The sequence below is a fragment of the Mus caroli genome, unplaced genomic scaffold, assembly GCF_978045245.1.
Source record: "Mus caroli unplaced genomic scaffold, Mus_caroli_1 scaffold_3, whole genome shotgun sequence".
Lineage (NCBI taxonomy): Eukaryota > Metazoa > Chordata > Mammalia > Rodentia > Muridae > Mus > Mus caroli.
Window position 1 is genome coordinate 54190837 of NW_028227258.1, and position 19882 is coordinate 54210718.

The window sequence follows — 19882 nt, forward strand, 5'->3', positions numbered from 1 at the left end:
ATTCAGCTTTGGTACCTGGTATCTGTCTAGGAACTTGTCCATTTCATCCAGGTTCTCCAGTTTTGTTGAGTATAGCCTTTGGTAGAAGGATCTGATGGTGTTTTGGATGTCTTCAGGATCTGTTGTTATGTCTCCTTTTTCATTTCTGATTTTGTTAATTAGGATGCTTTCCCTGTGCCCTCTAGTGAGTCTGGCTAAGGGTTTATCTATCTTGTTGATTTTCTCAAAGAACCAGCTCCTTGATTGGTTGATTCTTTGAATAGTTTTTCTTGTTTCCACTTGGTTGATTTCACCCCTGAGTTTGATTATTTCCTGCCGTCTACTCCTCTTGGGTGAATTTGCTTCCTTTTGTTCTAGTGCTTTTAGGTGTGTTGTCAAGCTGCTAATGTGTGCTCTCTCTAGTTTCCTTTTGGAGGCACTCAGAGCTATGAGTTTTCCTCTTAAAAATGCTTTCATTGTGTCCCATAAGTTTGGGTACGTTGTGGCTTCATTTTCATTGAACTCTAAAAAGTCCTTAATTTCTTTCTTTATTCCTTCCTTGACCAAGGTATCATTGAGAAGAGTGTTGTTCAGTTTCCACGTGAAGGTTGGCTTTCTATTATTTATTTTGTTATTGAAGATCAGCCTTAGTCCATGGTGATCTGATAGGATGCATGGGACAATTTCAATATTTTTATATCTGTTGAGGCCTGTTTTGTGACCAATTATGTGGTCAATTTTGGAGAAGGTACCATGAGGTGCTGAGAAGAAGGTATATCCTTTTGTTTTAGGATAGAATGTTCTGTAGATATCTGCCAGATCCATTTGATTCATAATTTCTGTTAGTTTCACTGTGTCCCTGTTTAGTTTCTGTTTCCATGATCTGTCCATTGGTGAAAGTGGTGTGTTGAAGTCTCCCACTATTATTGTATGAGGTGCAATGTGTGCTTTGAGCTTTACTAAAATTTCTTTAATGAATGTGGCTGCCTTTGTATTTGGAGCATAGATATTCAGGATTGATAGTTCCTCTTGGAGGATTTTACCTTTGATGAGTATGAAGTGTCCCTCCCTGTCTTTTTTAATGACTTTGGGTTGGAAGTCAATCTTATCAGATATTAGAATGGCTACTCCAGCTTGTTTCTTCATGCCATTTGCTTGGAAAATTGTTTTCCAGCCTTTCATTCTGAGGTAGTGTCTATCCTTTTCTCTGAGATGAGTTTCCTGTAAGCAGCAAAATGTTGGGTCTTGTTTGTGTAGCCAGTTTGTTAGTCTATGTCTTTTTATCGGGGAGTTGAGTCCATTGATATTAAGAGATATTAAGGAAAAGTAATTGTTGTTTCCTGTTATTTTTGATGTTAAAGTTGGCATTTTGTTCTTGTGGCTGTCTTCTTTTAGGTTTGTTGAGGGATTACCTTCTTGTTGTTTCTAGGGCGTGGTTCCTGTCCTTGTATTGGTTTTTTTCTGTTATTATCCTTTGAAGGGCTGGATTCGTGGAGAGATAATGTGTGAATTTGGTTTTGTCGTGGAATACTTTGGTTTCTCCATCTATGTTAATTGAGAGTTTGGCTGGGTATAGTAGCCTGGGCTGGAATTTGTGTTCTTTTAGTGTCTGTATAACATCCGTCCAGGATCTTCTGGCTTTCATAGTCTCTGGTGAAAAGTCTGGTGTAATTCTGATAGGCTTGCCTTTATATGTTACTTGGCCTTTTTCTCTTACTGCTTTTAGTATTCTATCTTTATTTAGAGCATTTGTTGCTCTGATTATTATGTGTCGGGAGGTATTTCTTTTCTGGTCCAGTCTATTTGGAGTTCTGTAGGCTTCTTGTATGTTCATGGGCATCTCTTTCTTTAGATTTGGGAAGTTTTCTTCTATAATTTTGTTGAAGATGTTTGCTGGTCCTTTGAGTTGAAAATCTTCATTCTCATCCACTCCTATTATCCGTAGGTTTGGTCTTCTCATTATGTCCTGTATTTCTTGGATGTTTTGAGTTAGGATCTTTTTGCATTTTACATTTTCCTTGATTGTTGTGCCGATGTTCTCTATGGAATCTTCTGCACCTGAGATTCTCTCTTCCATCTCTTGTATTCTGTTGCTGATGCTCGTATCTATGGTTCCAGATTTCTTTCCTAGGGTTTCTATCTCCAGTGTTGCCTCATTTTGGGTTTTCTTTATTGTGTCTACTTCCCTTTTTAGGTCTAGTATGGTTTTGTTCATTTCCATCATCTGTTTGGATGTGTTTTCCTGTTTTTCTGTAAGGACTTCTACCTGTTTGATTATGTTATCATGTTTTTCTTTAAGGATTTGTAACTCTTTAGCAGTGTTCTCCTGCAATTCTTTAAGGGATTTTTGTGCTTCCTCTTTATTGTCTTCTGCCTTTTTATCAGTGTTCTCCTGCATTTCTTTAAGTGTGTTATTAAAGTCCTTCTTGAAGTCCTCTATCATCATCAGGAGATATGCTTTTAAATCCATGTCTAGCTTTTCCGGTGTGTTGGGGTGCCCTGGACTGGGCGAAGTGGGGGTGCTGGGTTCTGATGATGGTGAGTGGTCTTGGTTCCTGTTAGTAAGATTATTACGTTTACCTTTTGCCATCTGGTAATCTCTGGGGTTAGTTGTTATCGTTGTCACTATTTAAAGATTGGAGCAGAAGCTGTGTTCCACTCACCAGCAGTCTCTAAATCCTGCGGCAGGGGTCGTGGGTAGCTGACGGTACCCCGGTGCTGGTCCAGCCAGAAGAGGCCTGTGATCCTACTCAGGCCGTTTTTCTGCTTCCCTAACTAATGCAGTCTCTGGTCCCGCGTGCAATTGGATTGGAGCAGAAGCTGTGTTCCACTCTCCAGAAGTCTTAAGATCCTGTGGTGGGTGTTGTGGGTAGCTGGTGAGTGTCAGCTGACCCTGCGCCCCAGCTGCCCAGGTGCTTTTCTGACCGGAAGAGGGTTGTGGCCCTATGTAGGCCGGATTTCTCTCTCCCCAACCAGAGCAGTCTCAGGTCCCGCGTGATTGGACTGGAGCAGAAGCTGTGTTCCACTCACCAGCAGTCCCAAAATCCTGCAGCGGGGGTCTTGGGTAGCTGGCGGGTGTCAGGCAACCCTGCGCTCCCGCTACCCTGGCGCTGATCTGGCCGGGTGAGGCCTGTAGCCCTACTCAGGCCGGTTACTGCTTCCCTAACTAATGCAGTCTCAGGTCCCGCGCAATTGGATTGGAGCAGAAGCTGTGTTCCACTCACCAGCAGTCCCAAAATCCTGCGGCGGGGGTCGTGGGTAGCTGGCGGGTGTCAGGCAACCCTGCGCTCCCGCTACCCTGGCGCTGATCCGGCCGGGTGAGGCCTGTGGCCCTACTCAGGCCGGTTTCTGCTTCCCTAACTAATGCAGTCTCAGGTCCCGCGCAATTGGATTGGAGCAGAAGCTGTGCTCCACTCACCAGAAGTCTTAAGATCCTGTGGCGGGTGTTGTGGGTAGCTGGCGAGTGTCAGCAGACCCTGCGCCCCAGCTGCCCAGGTGCTTTTCTGACCGGAAGAGGGTTGTGGCCCTATGTAGGCCGGATTTCTCTCTCCCCAACCAGAGCAGTCTCAGGTCCCGCGTGATTGGACTGGAGCAGAAGCTGTGTTCCACTCACCAGCAGTCCCAAAATCCTGCGGCGGGGGTCGTGGGTAGCTGGCGGGTGTCAGGCAACCCTGCGCTCCCGCTACCCCGGCGCTGATCCAGCTGGATGAGGCCTGTGGTCCTACTCAGGCCGGTTTCTGCTTCCCTAACTAATGCAGTCTCAGGTCCCGCGCAATTGGATTGGAGCAGAAGCTGTGCTCCACTCACCAGAAGTCTTAAGATCCTGTGGCGGGTGTTGTGGGTAGCTGGCGAGTGTCAGCCGACCCTGCGCCCCAGCTGCCCCGGTGCTTTTCTGACCGGAAGAGGGTTGTGGCCCTATGTAGGCCGGATTTCTCTCTCCCCAACCAGAGCAGTCTCAGGTCCCGCGTGATTGGACTGGAGCAGAAGCTGTGTTCCACTCACCAGCAGTCCCAAAATCCTGCGGCGGGGGTCGTGGGTAGCTGGTGGGTGTCAGGCAACCCTGCGCTCCCGCTACCCCGGCGCTGATCCGGCCGTATGAGGCCTGTGGCCCTACTCAGGCCGGTTTCTGCTTCCCTAACTAATGCAGTCTCAGGTCCCGCGCAATTGGATTGGAGCAGAAGCTGTGCTCCACTCACCAGAAGTCTTAAGATCCTGTGGCGGGTGTTGTGGGTAGCTGGCGAGTGTCAGTCGACCCTGCCTCTCACCTGGTTTCTTGTCACTCTTCTGTATAAAAAGTATGATCTCGACTTGAAAAATTACATTCAGATTCTACACAATCTCTCGTGTGATTCTGTCATTCATTCATTTGCCGACTCCTTGTCCACTTGCAAACAGAGACCTGTTCTACACAGACAGGAACCAAAAGGGTCTGCGGCACTAATGTAATTCTGTGCTTTTTCCGTCTCTCTTTATTGTGAGTAGAAGGTATTTGCTAGCAAGATTGATCATTGCTCACCATGGCTGCTGTAGGGTCCTGCTCAAGGTTGGCTTGTAGGAGGTGAAGGAGAAACCTACAGTTAACCTTGTTAATGTAAACATGGAAGAGAAATGGGAGGAACTGCTTCACAATGATCTTGGTGCAGAAACAGAGCTTTGACGTTGCCCTGCTAAATTAAGGTTGAAGTCCACCCTTGTCTGGAGAGTTTTCTGAGCTCAGCACAGTATGGAGGACTCCCTTCACTGGCAGGGCCTCCCCTTCTCTGACCTTGTCTGGGGAGTTAAAAAAATTCCACATGCCTCTATCTGCAGAATGTCATGTAGACTTGGTTAACAGTATAGGTTCAACTTCTTTCTATTGAGAAGAACCCATTCAGCTAGCACCTGAGATTCCTGAAATGCTCCCCCATGCTAATGAGGCATTTCAGACCTTCAGCTAATGAATTTTTTCTTTTTCTTTTATTTTATTTTAATATTTTTATTACGTCTTTTCCTCAATTATATTTCCAATCCTATACCAAAAGTCCCCCATACCCTCCCCCCAACTCCCCTACCCACCCATTCCCACTTTTTGGCCCTGGCATTCCCCTGTACTGGGGCATATAAAGTTTGCGTGTCCAATGGGCCTCTCTTTCCAGTGATGGCCGATTAGGCCATCTTTTGATACATATGCAGCTAGAGTCAAGAGCTCCCGGGTACTTGGTTTTTTTTTTTTTTTTTTAATATTTTTATTACATATTTTCCTCAATTACGTTTCCAATGCTATCCCAAAAGTCCCCCATAGCGCCCCCCACTTCCCTACCCACCCATTCCCATTCTTTTGGCCCTGGCATTCCCCTATATTGGGGCATATAAAGTTTGCAAGTCCAATGGGCCTCTCTTTCCATTGATGGCTGACTAGGCCATCTTTCGATACATATGCAGCTAGAGACAAGAGCTCCGGGGTTCTGGTTAGTACATCATGTTGTTCCAACAATAGGGTTGCAGATCCCTTTAGCTCCTTGGGTACTTTCTCTAGCTTCTCCATTGGGAGCCCTGTGATACATCCAATAGCTGACTGTGAACATCCACTCCTGTGTTTGCTAGGCCCCAGCATCGTCTCACAAGAGACAGTTATATTTGGGTCCTTTCAGCAAAATCTTGCTAGTGTATGCAATGGTGTCAGCGTTTAGAAGTTGATTATGGGATGGATCCCTGGATACGGCAGTCTCTAAATGGTCCATCCTTTCATCACCGCTACGAACTTTGTCTCTGTAACTCCTTCCCTGGGTGTTTTGTTCCCAATTCTAAGAAGGTGCACAGTGTCCAAACTTTGGTCTTCATTCTTCTTGAGTTTCCTGCGTTTAGCAAATTGTATCTTATATCTTGGGTATCCTAAGTTTCTGGGCTAATATCCACTTATCAGTGAGTACATATTGTGCGAGTTCCTTTTTGATTGGGTTACCTCACTCAGGATGATGCCCTCCAGGTCCATCCATTTGCCTAGGAATTTCATAAATTCATTTTTTTAATAGCTGAGTAGTATTCCATTGTGTAAATGTACCACATTTTCTGTATCCATTCCTCTGTTGAGGGGCATCTGGATTCTTTCCAGCTTCTGGCTATTATAAATAAGGCTGCTATGAACATAGTGGAGCATGTGTCCTTTTTACCGGTTGGGACATCTTCTGGATATATGCCCAGGAGAGGTATTGCGGGATCCTCCAGTAGTACTATGTCCAATTTTCTGAGGAACCACCAGACTGATTTCCAGAGTGGTTGTACAAGCTTGCAATCCCACCAACAATGGAGGAGTGTTCCTCTTTCTCCACATCCTCGCCAGCATCTGCTGTCACCTGAATTTTTGATCTTAGCCATTCTGACTGGAGTGAAGTGGTATATATATTGGTTTAGTGACAGACAAGTAGACCAATGGAACAAATTGAGGACCCAGAGATGAACCCACACACCTATGGTCACTTGATCTTTGACAAGGGAGCTAAAACCATCCAGTGGACAAAAGACAGCATTTTCAACAAATGGTGCTCGCACAACTGGCGGTTATCATGTAGAAAAATGCAAATTGATCCATTTCTATCTCCTTGTACTAAGGTCATATCTAAGTGGATTAGGGAACTCCACATAAAACCAGAGACACTGAAACTTATAGAGGAGAAAGTAGGGAAAAGCCTCGAAGATATGGGTACAGGGGAAATTTTTCTGAATAGAACAGCAATGGCTTGTGCTGTAAGATCGAGAATCGATAAATGGGACCTCATAAAAAAATTTTAAAAACACTGTTTATGAATTAAAATTTTCATTCTGTTCTTCTAGACACTTAGCAACAAATTATTTTCATATTAATGCACTCAAAGCACTTTTACCCTACCTCTAAAAAGTTTCAATATTAAGTACTAGTGAATGACAAGATAATTTTTGTTTGTGTGTTTTTTAGGTTTTGTTTTTTGTATTTTCAAGACAGGGTTTCTCTGTGTAGCCCTGGCTGTCCTGGAACTCACTGTGTAGATCAGGCTGGCCTCGAACTCAGAAACCTGCCTCAGCCTTACAACTGCTGGGATTAAAGGCGTGCTCCATCATGACCAGCTAGATAATACATTTTTTAAATAACTTTGATAGAAATAGTATCTGAAAAGTAAACTAAATTATGCTTCTGATTGACTTTTACAATGAGTGATTTCATTAAACAAGACAAAATTTAAACACATACGACAATTGATAGGCTTAACATCTGAAGTGATCAATAACACCCATTTTCTCATGACTTTGACAAGTAAAATGTTTTCCTCATTTAATCCTCTTACCACACTACAACACATGGAGCTTTACTTTCTTTCTTCATTTCATAAAATTTTATTTTAACTTATTTTCCTACCTCTGTGCTCAACCAAATTCATGTCTTCTCCCCACCTCTCTCAAAAAGGAAATAATGCAATACCCACAAAACATATCGGAAGAAAAAATGAGAAGAAAAATGAATGTAAGAAATACACATATTCTCTTTAAAGATATCTGTCACATCCAAATAATTCAGCTATGAAAGAAACCTGAATTTGAAGATATGATTAGATACTCATAGAATCCTGTGGATTATAAACAGGCACTGAATTGGACTGGTTACTCAGGTCTTACCATCTTCTCATTTCAATATTTGATTAGGCAGGATACAGGTCCTATGACCTAGTTCTACCACAGAGCAATACCAGCATCTCTCTGCACCATTGCAAGAGGATACAGGCTCAGATGGGAGTCAATTCCAGAGTGTAGGATTGAGAATCAGCTTTGAACAGACTTTGGAGCCTTTATTCTAATCATGGATTACTAAAAAATTTATTTTTTAAAATTTCTACACATATTAGGTGGCCATAAATTAATATAATCAATTTCAATGATTTATTGAGGAATTTACACAATAAAGTAAAAAAAATTATAAATGTCCATTGAAATAATATATAAGACTCATAGTTATCATAAAGATATCTGAAATGAATTGTAAGTACATTGTACTTTTTGTAGGAAATGCGTGAAGCGTTTGAAGAAGAATCCATTGAGAAAGGCATTCCAAGGCTGCTACTCACTTCCACAGGAGCTGCAATCTTTGACATAATCAAGTCTGGGTACAAGATCCCTGAACTGTCTACGTAAGTGAGAATCCATCTTCAGGACTTCTGTGTGGGTTTAAGTAGAGGTCACTTATTAATTGGTTGCTTGTTGCTTCAAGGCACTGTTATGCGTATGCTTTGACTACATAGGAATGAAAATGGCCCTAAGATAGAATTCTAACTTTATGTTTATTGATTTTATAAATAATATGTTTATCTATAGAAACATTTCACACATTAATATGGTGTGTTTTGATCATATACATTCACTAATAGCTTCCTCTCTAAATCATCCTAATAGTTGTAATTATATTCCTCTGAATTATAGGTTTTCTGCTTTCAGATTTTTTTTATTTATTTTTATTAGATATTTTCTTTATTTACATTTCAAATGTTGTCCCATTTCCTAGCTTTCCCTCCAAAATTCCCTATACCCTCTTCCTCCCCCTGTTTCCCTATGCACTCCTCCCACTTTCTGGCCCTGGCATCCCCCTACATAGGGGCGTAGAACCTTCACAGGATCCAGGGCCTCTTCTCCCATTGATGACTGACTAGGCCATTCTCTGCTCCATATACAGCAAGAGCTATGAGGCCCACCATGTGGTTTTTTTGATTGGTGATTTAGTCACAGGGAGTTCTGGGGTTACAGCTTTCAGTTTTTAATGATGTTAATATTGCCTTACACAAATTCTAAAGCCAATATACACATGGCTCTTAGATTACCCATGAGAATACAGGCACCAACCAATGGCCACATTCCTAAGAAAGATTGAAACTGATTCATTTTGAAGCCATTAAGTAATAACTTCTTTATAATATGTTGGTCTTGGGTCTAGAACTCCTGCCTAAAATGTTGTAATTTTATAAAATTTGATATCCTGCATGTATTGTGCCTATAACACAAGCTGCTATGAGATAATATTTTCTTATTTTATTAGATATTATATGTATTTACATTTCAAATGTTATCCCCTTTCCCAGTATTCCCTCCAGAACCGCCCCCCTGACATCCTCTTGCCACCTGTTTCTATGAGTCTGCTTTCCCTCAAACCAAGTTATACACTACTCACTGCCCTGGCATTCCCCTATACTGGGGAATTGAACCTTCATAGGACTAAGGACCTCTACTCCTATGATGCCAGACAATGCTATCCTGTGTTACATATGGGGCTAGAGCCAAAGGTCACTCTATGTGTACTATTTGTTGGTGGTTTAGTCCCTGTGAGCTCAGGGGGTCTGGTTGGTTAATACTATTCTTCTTTCTATGGGGTTGCAAATCCCTTCAGCTCCTTCATTCCTTTCTCTAGCTCCTCCTTTGGGGTCCCTGTGCTCAGTCCACTGCTTGGCTGTGAGCATCTGCCTCTGTTTTTGTCAGTCTCTGGCAGAGCCTCTCAAGAGATAGTTATAACAGGTTCCTGTCAGCAAGCACTTTTTGTCATCTGCAATAGTGTCTGCTTTTGGTGTCTATAAATAGGAGTGATACCCAGGTTGGGCAGTCTCTGTATGGTCTTTCCTTAAGTTTCTAGTCTGAAATTGTTGCCAAATTTCCTTTAAACAAGAGCCATTCTGGGTTGAAAATTTGGAGTTAAGTTGGTGGCCCCATCCTCTAATAGAGGGCCATGCCTAACTTTTTGATATGGTCTCTATGGGTTTTTCCTCTCCTTCTTTGAGCATTTCATCTCATCTCATCATTATTGAATCCTGGAAGTCTATTGCTTTATTGGCATCATGGTCTTGCTGGTGGCTACTGCTAGTTTCCCATCCCCCACTACTACTCACATCTATACAAATTCCTGAACCTCTATATCATCCCCATCTCCTCTCATACTGATCCTGCCCAACTTTTCCCCCTCCCCCTCCTCTCTTCTTCCCAAATCCCTCACACCCTCTACCTCTCATGAGTATTTTGTTCTCCTTTCTAAGAAGGACTGAAGCATCCACACTTTGGTCTTTTTTCTTCTTGAGCTTCACATGGACTGGAAGTGGGGTCTTGAGTATTCCAAGTTTTGGGGCTAATATTCACGTATTAGTGAGTACATACCATGTGTGTCCTTTTGTGACTGTGCTACCTCACTCGGGATGATATTTTTCTAGTTTCATCTATTTGCCTAAGAATTTCATGAAGTCATTGTTTTTAGAAGTTGAGTAGTACACCATTGTGTAAATGTATGGCATTTTCTGTATCCATTCTTCTGTTAAAAGACATCTGGACCCTTCCCAGCTTCTGGCTATTATAAATAAGGCTGCTATAAACATAATGGAGAATGTGTTCTTTTTTATGTTGGAGCACCTTTTGTGTATACTCCCAGAAGTGGCATAGCTTGGCCCTCAAGTAGTACTATATCCAGTATTCTGAGGAACCGCCAGAATGATATTCAGAGCAGTTTTACCAGCTTGTAATGGAGGAGTGCTCCTTTTTTTTCCACATCTACACCAGCATCTGCTGTCACCTGAGATTTTTACCTTACCCATTCAGACTTATTTGTGGTGGACTATCAGCTCAGAGATGGAGAGATGCTTCAATATATGGAAATCCATCATTGAAATCCACAGTATAAACGAACTCAGAAAAAAAAACCCAAAAGATCATCTCATTAGATGTTGAGAAAATATTTGAAAAATCCAACACCCCTTCATGGAAAAAGTCTTGAAAAGATCAGGAATTCAAGGCCCATACACAAACATAGTAAAAGCAATATACAGCCAACCAGTAAACAACATCAAACTTAAAGGAGCTAAACTTGAAGCAATCCCACTAAAATCAGGGACTAGAAAAGGCTGCCCACTCTCTACCTACCTATTCAATATAGTACTCAAAGTCCTAGCTAGAGCAATTAGACAACAAAAGCAGGTCAAATGGATACAAATTGGAAAGGGAGACATCAAAATATGATTATTTGCAGATGATATGACAGTATAATTAAGTGGCCCCAAAAATTCAAGTAGAGAACTGCTACAATATATAAACAACTTCAGCAATGCGGCTGAATAGAAAACTAATTCAAACAAATCAGTAGCCTTCCACTACTCTAAACAGTCTGTTAAAGAAATTAGAGAAACATCGACCTTTACAATAGTCACAAATAATATAAAATACCTTGTTCTGACTCTAACTAAGCAAGCTAAAGTTCTTTATGACAAGAACATCAAGTCCCTGAAGAAAGAATTCAAACATTTCAGAAGATGGAAAAAACTCCCAATCTCACAGATTGGGAGGATTATTATAGTAAAAATGGCCATCTTGCCAAAATCAATGAACAGGTTCAATGTGATCCCCATCAAAATTCCCACTCAATTGTTCATAGAGTTCGAAAGAGCAAATTGCAAATTTATTTGGAATAACCAAAAGCCCTGGATAGTGAAAACTACTATCAACAATAAAAGAACTGGGGGAATCACTAGCTCTGACCTCAAGCTAAATAGTGATTTAAAAAAAAAAACTGCATGGTATTGCTACAGAGACAGACAAGCAGATAAATGGAACAGTATTGAAGACCCAGAAATAAACCCCTTCACATATTGTCACTTGATTTTTACAAAGGATTTAAGACCATTCAGTGGGGGACAGGGAAGACAGCATTTTCAACTAGTAGTATGCATGTAGAAGTATGCAAATCAATTCATTTTTACATCGTTGTACAAAGCTCAACTCCAAGTGGATCAAGGGTCTCCAAATAAAACCAGGTACACTGAAACTAATAGTAGAGAAAGTGGGGTATGGGCCTTGAACAAATGGGCACAGGGGAAATTTTTCTGAAAACAACACTGATGGCTTATGATCTAAGATCACCAATTGAAAAATAGGACCTCATAAAATGGTAAAAATTCTGTACGGCAAAGAAATTTGTCAATAGGACAAAATGGCAACCAACAGATTGGGAAAAGAGTTTTACCAGTCCTAAATCTGATAGTTGGCTACTATCCAATACATACAAAAAATTCAAGACTTTAGAATCCAAAGAACCAAATAACACTTTTAAAAATGAGGTATAAAACTAAACAAAGAATTCTCAACTGAGTAATATCAAATTGCTGGGAAGCACCTAAACAAATGGTCAACATCTTTAGTCATCAGGGAGATGTTTCCATCAGCCACATATGGTGAAGAAATCAACATTTCACCATCATCCTTCCTTACTTTATCATCAGTAAATTCTTCCTAAACCCTCTTGTATCATATTCTTTGAACCTTGACTATGGGGGATGTTAGTAGAAACATCATGTCTATAGATAATAAATCAGACTTACTTAAGATTCTCTACTTGCTGGATCCTCCGGTAGTACTATGTCCAATTTTCTGAGGAACCACCAGACTGATTTCCAGAGTGGTTGTACAAGCTTGCAATCCCACCAACAATGGAGGAGTGTTCCTCTTTCTCCACATCCCCGCCAGCATCTGCTGTCACCTGAATTTTTGATCTTAGCCATTCTGACTGGTGTAAGGTGGAATCTCAGGGTTGTTTTGATTTGCATTTCCCTGATGATTAAGGATGTTGAACATTTTTTCAGGTGCTTCTCTGCCATTTGGTATTCTTCAGGTGAGAATTCTTTGTTCAATTCTGAGCCCCATTTTTTAATGGGGTTATTTGACTTTCTGGAGTTCACCTTCTTGAGTTCCTTATATATATTGGATATTAGACCCTTATCTGATTTAGGATAGGTAAAGATCCTTTCCCAATCTGTTGGTGGCTTTTTTGTCTCATAGTACTACCGGAGGATCCAGCAATACCTCTTCTGGGCATATATCCAGAAGATGTCCCAACCGGTAAGAAGGACACATGCTCCACTATGTTCATAGCAGCCCTATTTATAATAGCCAGAAGCTGGAAAGAACCCAGATGTCCCTCAACAGAGGAATGGATACAGAAATTATGGTACATTTACACAATGGAGTACTACTCAGCTATTAAAAAGAATGAATTGATGAAATTCCTAGCCAAATGGATGGACCTAGAGGGCATCATCTTGAGTGAGGTAACACAATCACAAAGGAACTCACACAATATGTATTCACTGATAAGTGGATATTAGCCCAAAACTTAGGATACCCAAGATATAAGATACAATTTGATAAACGCATGAAACTCAAGAAGAATGAAGACCAAAATGTGGACGCTGTGCCCCTTCTTAGAATTGGGAACAAAACACCCATGGAAGGAGTTACAGAGACAAAGTTTGGAGCTGTGATGAAAGGATGGACCATCTAGAGACTGCAGTATCCAGGGATCCATCCCATAATCAGCTTCTAAACGCTGACACCATTGCATACACTAGCAAGATTTTGCTGAAAGGACCCAAAGATAGCTGTCTCTTGTGAGACTATGCAGGGGCCTAGCAAACACAGGAGTGGATGCTCACAGTCAGCTATTGGATATATCACAGGGCTCCCAATGGAGAAGCTAGAGAAAGTACCCAAGGAGCTAAAGGGATCTGCAACCCTATAGTTGGAACAACATGATGAACTAACCAGTACCCCGGAGCTCTTGTCTCTAGCTGCATATGTATCGAAAGATGGCCTAGTCGGCCATCACTGGAAAGAGAGGCCCATTGGACTTGCCAACTTTATATGCCCCAATATAGGGGAATGCCAGGGCCAAAAGAATGGGAATGGGAGGGTAGGGAAGTGGGGGGCGGTATGGGGGACTTTTGGGATAGCATTGGAAATGTAATTGAGGAAAATATGTAATTAAAAAAAAAGATTCTCTACTTTAACCAATAATGAATATATAAATTAAGAACTTTTATTCAAGTCGGGCAGTGGTGGCACATGCCTTTAATTCCAGAACTTGGGAGGCAGAGACAGGCAAATTTCTGAGATCAAGGCCAGCCTGGTCTACAAAGTGAGTTCCAGGACAGCCAGGACTATACGGAGAAACCCTGTCTCGAAAAAAATCAAAACAAACAAACAAAAAAACAAAACAAAAAAAAAACCTTTTATTCAAAAAGAGCAGATTTTCTGGGAAAAAAACTCTATATATCTATGGAAGCATTAGCATATTTGGATGATAGTTTAATACTAAGACAATCTAGCAAAACAACAAATGTTGGTTCCATGTTGGGCCAGTGCGTTTCTAAACCATGAATGTTTAGGCAGATTTACTGTGACAGGTATAACTTCATACACATTCACAAAGCAGGTTATTACCTCCATAATCATAATGCCTTTAGTGTATAACTTGTATGGTGTAACATGTATGGTATGAGTAAGACCATTACTGTCTTTTTACCTCAGAAGCCTACCTTATATATTGGTCATGGCGTAGGCTTCCTGTAGGAAGAGAGATTGCACCATAAGTTTCAGGTTAATTTCTCTATATCTAGAGCTAATGTGCATTGTTCATCAGTACAGTTTTAGTAGCATCAAGTTATGGTGAATGTCCTAAAGCATTTACAATAGGCTGGATTGGTTTTGGTGTCTCTGATGACTGTACAAAAATAAAGTATTAGAAGTATAACATTCCTGACACTGATATTTTCATTTACTAGCTCATGTCTTTTTGCAGCAGTAGTATTACTGATTCATATTACATGTATTCAAATATAAGTATTATATTTTATTTAGAATAAGAGCAAGTATATTAACTTAATTCTCTTTTCCATATCCTTTATTTCTTTCTAAGTCATGATCTTTCCCCTAGCCACCCCAAGCCCCATGCTTACTTAAGAATATTAACAATCTAACTCCTGTTTTATTTCACTGATATTCTATTGTAACTTTGATTTATTTTTGTTCTTTGGAGTGTCAGATGATAACTTTATGCATACATTTTTCTTCAGCACACATAGCAGCAGACAAAATGAAATCAGAGAACTAGACAGGAGTCCATGGGGACAAAAATGATACATATATTAGAATGTATATTAGAGAAGGATACAAGGATGAACTTGAACATAACAGAAACATTGATTCTAAGAACTTTCCTTTACTCCAGGTCTCTTGACTATATTCAGATCATGACATATGATCTCCATGATTCCAAGGATGGCTACACTGGGGAAAATAGTCCCCTCTATAAATCACCATATGACACTGGAAAGAGTGCTGATCTCAATGTGGTAAGACATTAACAGGTTCAAGTGGAATTGAGAGATTAATGCATGAGCCTATGCCATTTAGTGTATCTGTAAAACTGTAACTAAGTAATCCATTTTGGAAAACGGGTTTTATTTCTTAACTATAAATTCACACAATTTGAGATACAAGAGGAGTGAACAAAACTATACAAACACATGTTACCAGATGCTCTAGCAAAAAATTTATTTCCTGTCACCACAGGATTCAATCATTACCTACTGGAAGGACCATGGAGCAGCTTCTGAGAAGCTCATTGTAGGATTTCCAGCATATGGACATACCTTTACCCTGAGTGACCCTTCTAAGACTGGAATTGGTGCCCCTACAATTAGTACTGGCCCACCAGGAAAGTACACAAATGAAGCAGGACTCCTGGCTTACTATGAGGTCAGTATTTGTTTTAGTGTGCTCAGTGAATTACAGACCCATTTCTATATTTGAGAATTGGAATCAGCTGAAGTGTATGTTTGCTGTATACAATATGTACTCTTCCTAAGCAGATACAATATGACAAGTATTGCATATTTTATAGTATACATTCATGTAATTAATAATGAGAGGTACTTTAGAATATACAAGTTAGTTCAACATATCAAACAGTAATATTCATAAATATGACTATAGGATATCTATTTACTGCTGGGATGGAATCTAAGAATACAGTACAAGTATGAGAGCTACATGTGATAATTTTAAAAATAATCCAAACATTAATATTCCATTGTGTCTGGCCTAGTTTGATATGCTTGACCCCAAGTTCAATGCACAGAAGTGTATATAGATAAATGGAATCACAGTATGGCAGTATTATCTAAGAAGAATATGGAGAACCCTCATGATTAATACTTAGAACATTAACTTTTAGGAGGCAGGGATATAAGAATCATCAGTTTGAATACTATTATCTTAGCTATTAATCAGGACAAAATTTCAGAAAGTAAATATGTTGTAATGAGGACTAGTGATGCACCTCAAGTTAGATCACTTCCCTAGTCTGTGGAAATGTCTAGATGTGCCCTATAGAACCAGGATTTTCAGGAAAATGTCTGTTTACTGTAAGACAATGAAAGGGTCTTTAGAAAAATAGAGAAAACTCCACAAGAAAAGGGATAAATGATAAATAAATTGAATGTTTTTTTCCATTCTTGGAATTAATATTTAAAAGATCTGAATCTGTTTGTTTAAAGGTTTGTACATTTCTGAATGAAGGAGCCACTGAGGCCTGGGATGACTCACAGGAAGTACCTTATGCCTATCAGGGTAATGAGTGGGTTGGTTATGACAATGTCAGGAGCTTCACGTTGAAGGTAAGCTTAGAACACTGAATGTGCTGAGCTTGCAGCCTGATTCCCAGGAAATCAGGTGACTAAATGTCCTCTGTATCAACAGGCTCAGTGGCTCAAGGACAACAATTTAGGAGGTGCTGTGGTCTGGCCCCTGGACATGGATGACTTCAGTGGTTCTTTCTGTCACCAGGGACGTTTCCCTCTGACATCTACTTTAAAGAGAGATCTCTATATACACAGTGCAAGTATGAGACACTAGAGTTTTACTCACAGTATATAATGGCCTTCATTCACTCAAAGCCTGCCTGAATACCCCCAATCTAACTCCTGAGTCATATTTTCCCATTCATTTATGTGCTCTTTTAAAAGTTATATACACCTCACCCCTCTCTTCAATTCCATAAACTCATGTTGCACACTTATTAGGAACCAGGGATACCTTGATGTGAGGCAGGCTTTGAGAGGTCTATTAACTATTCCGGTTATGAGTCTGCAAAAACTATATTCACTCTTACTATCAGATTTTTCTCCTCTTTTAGCCATGTCATTAGAGTGTAAATCTGTCCCTTTGGGACTTTTTTTCAGAAATACTTTGAAAATACTTGCATGAATGTGTCTGTCCATATTCATTGAATATTCTATTTATTCTGAGATTTTTAACAAACTCATTTACCCGATGGCTATCAAGGAAGTATTGCTTATGGCATGGATGGTAAAAGCAATGTTTTTAATTGCTAGTCCAGCCTGCTCTGAGGTAGGTTTCTGAGACCTGGAAATAGGTTAAACCCTGGGATGATGTTGCAAATTCCCTAAATACTTAATCTGAATTTATTGTCTGATATAAACTGAAAGACACTGAAGTCAAATGCTTCTCTAGTTCATTTCCCCTAGATTGTACATTTCTTTACCACTTGCCTCCAGGGTAACTGCTGTGTCTTGCTCTGTGTGTTTCAGGTTGCAAGGCCCCTTATCGAGGGGAGCTTTAGACAATGATTTCTACTTGAAACTCTCAGAATAAGAGCAAGTTCAACGGTTTTTCCACTATGGATACTGCATCATGCTTCCATTGAGAATAATAGAATTAAGTCACGATCTTTCCTGAATTGAATCCCAGAGTAGAACTAAGATATATGTCTTGTCTGCTATACCAGCAGGGAAGAAACAAAAAAATTATCTTCATCTGTCATCTTTGGCTAAGCTCTGAACATTTTTGCTTCCTGTAAAACCACCTTCCTTGTTTCTTGCTTTCATAATAAATTCCATGTTCAAAGCATCAGCATCTGCAGTGCTTCATATGAAATTTTGAGGAAATGATGTCTGCCCATATGGTTATAGCAATAAAATTGTTGTGGGAAGTAGTGATCAAACCAATTTTCTCTGGATTTTCTATTTGACTTCAGGCATTGAGATGGAAATGTTTAATGATTGGTTCAGACTGAGAATGACAACATGAAGAGGATGTGTTATGGTGCTTTGTCTATAATCCAGAAGTATCTACAGTAGTCTCAGGATTACAACATACACACAGTGAAATTTGGCATAACTAGTTATGCACTCCAAGTCATTTTTATACAGGTCTTGAAAAAAAAAAAAAAGAATTGTTTGAGCCCTTCTTGAGTTTACAGCTTTTGAAGATCTCTAAATGCTCCTCATGATTTACTGTCTGCATACTGAGATTGAAACACATTCCTCCCAAAACACAAATTTCTTAGCATCAGATTTGTTTGCCACAACTTCTAACTTCTTTCTCTTTTGGTTTATTTGGCATTCACTATAAAATGATTTTAAGTCATTTTGCACACTTTGTTTAAGGAGTGAATAGAGACTTTACAACACTCACCTTCTTTGGATGCACTTGATATCTCTCAGACATATTCATTATTGTATTAAAATGCTATTCAAACAGTATCACCAAAATATCCTACAACATTTTTTATCACAGGACTCATGGTATCACTAAAATTCAGACACTTTCAAACTTTTGTATATCAGTCATGGACATACTCATTCTGCTTTGATTATTTTCCAAACCTGATATTTGTGTGCACATACATGTTTTATCAAGTTGAGAATTTGTATTAACACTAACAATAATGTCTTTATAGATCTTTGATATTTTATCATTCATCAGCATATTCAGCTTAATGTAAATTGCATGCAATTAACTCTACTTAATCTTTTTATCCCCCAAATAATACTAATTATTTCTTCATAATCTGTTGTTCAGACTATTACTCTGGACAATTTACAAATTTCTCTTCAATGTAAGTTTTAGTTTTTGAATGAGTACCTGGATCTAAAATTACTATACCTTGTATTAAAAAAGAGAACTCCACCATCATGAATACAAGAGTAGATAAACTTTGAGTCAGTTAGAAGTTGAAGAAAAGTCTATTTGTGAGGCTCTAGGCATGTGAGCAGAGATTCCCAGACTTCTTAGGTAGAGCAACTGATGTTGAATATATTTAAATTATATTTAAGTATTAGCAAGCTATTCATAAATATAATACATATGATATACATTTCATATCATATATTACTTTTAAAATATGTTAAATATTTTAAATATATATTATGAATTCTTAGGTATATATAGAAATATGCATTAAAATTGAAAAACAAGATAATTCATTACTTTTTTGACACATTTGATCATTCACATTATAGGTTTTATTATAGAAAAGTGTAACTAAGGGATAGACCCAGTGAGTGTCATGTCTAACCCTAGTTCCTAACTTCAAAGCCCACTGCCGACATTGACTACATTGAATTTTTTGTGTTTTTTTTATTTTTTATATTCTTTAATTTAATTCTTTTTTTACAGTCCATTCTTCATCACACTCCCTGTCTGCCCCCTGACCACTCCACTTCCCATAACTCCTCCCACCTACCTGCACCCTAGCAAGCCTCCACATACCCTGGGTCCTCAAGTCTCTCCAGGGTTAGGTACATTCTTTCTCATTAAGGACAGACGAAGCAGCCTCTGCTGTATATGTATTGGGAGCCTCATCTAAAGTATTGTATGCTGCCTGATTGGTGGCTCAGTGTCTGAGGGTTCTCAGGGTTCCAGTTTAGTTGAGATTGCTGGTATTCCCATGGGGTTGCCCTCTTCCTCTAGCTTTTCCCGAATTCAACCACAGAAGTCCCCAGCTTCAGTCCATTGGTTGGGTGCTAGTTATGTACAGCACAGTCTTTCAGCTGCTTGTTGGGCTTCTTGCAAGCCAATTATGCTAGGCTCCTATCTACAAGCACACCACAGCATAACTAAAAATATCAGGCCATGGGGCCTCTCCTTGAGCTACAACCCAATTTGGGCCTGTCACAGGATCTCCATTCCATTATTTTCTTCTCTAATTTTGTCCCTGCAGTTCCATCTGACAGGACCAATTCTAGGAAAGTGCTTATGACAGTGGGATGGCAATCCCATCCCTCCAATTGATATCGTG

The 19882-nt window shown here is 39.8% G+C and overlaps 1 protein-coding gene across 1 annotated transcript in view; it reads left to right on the top strand.

The window, feature by feature from the left end:
- The window catches only part of LOC110287779 (chitinase-like protein 3), a 34433-nt gene extending 16774 nt beyond the window's left edge, over positions 1–17659 (top strand). Inside the window, exons 6-11 of the mRNA XM_085835258.1 lie at positions 7990–8114; positions 15008–15131; positions 15352–15537; positions 16338–16457; positions 16540–16681; positions 17391–17659. Of these exons, the coding sequence (XP_085691384.1) occupies positions 7990–8114; positions 15008–15131; positions 15352–15537; positions 16338–16457; positions 16540–16681; positions 17391–17422 (729 nt within the window). The 3' untranslated portion in view covers positions 17423–17659. The remainder of the gene's footprint in view (positions 1–7989; positions 8115–15007; positions 15132–15351; positions 15538–16337; positions 16458–16539; positions 16682–17390) is intronic.
- The last annotated feature ends 2223 nt before the right edge of the window (positions 17660–19882 follow it).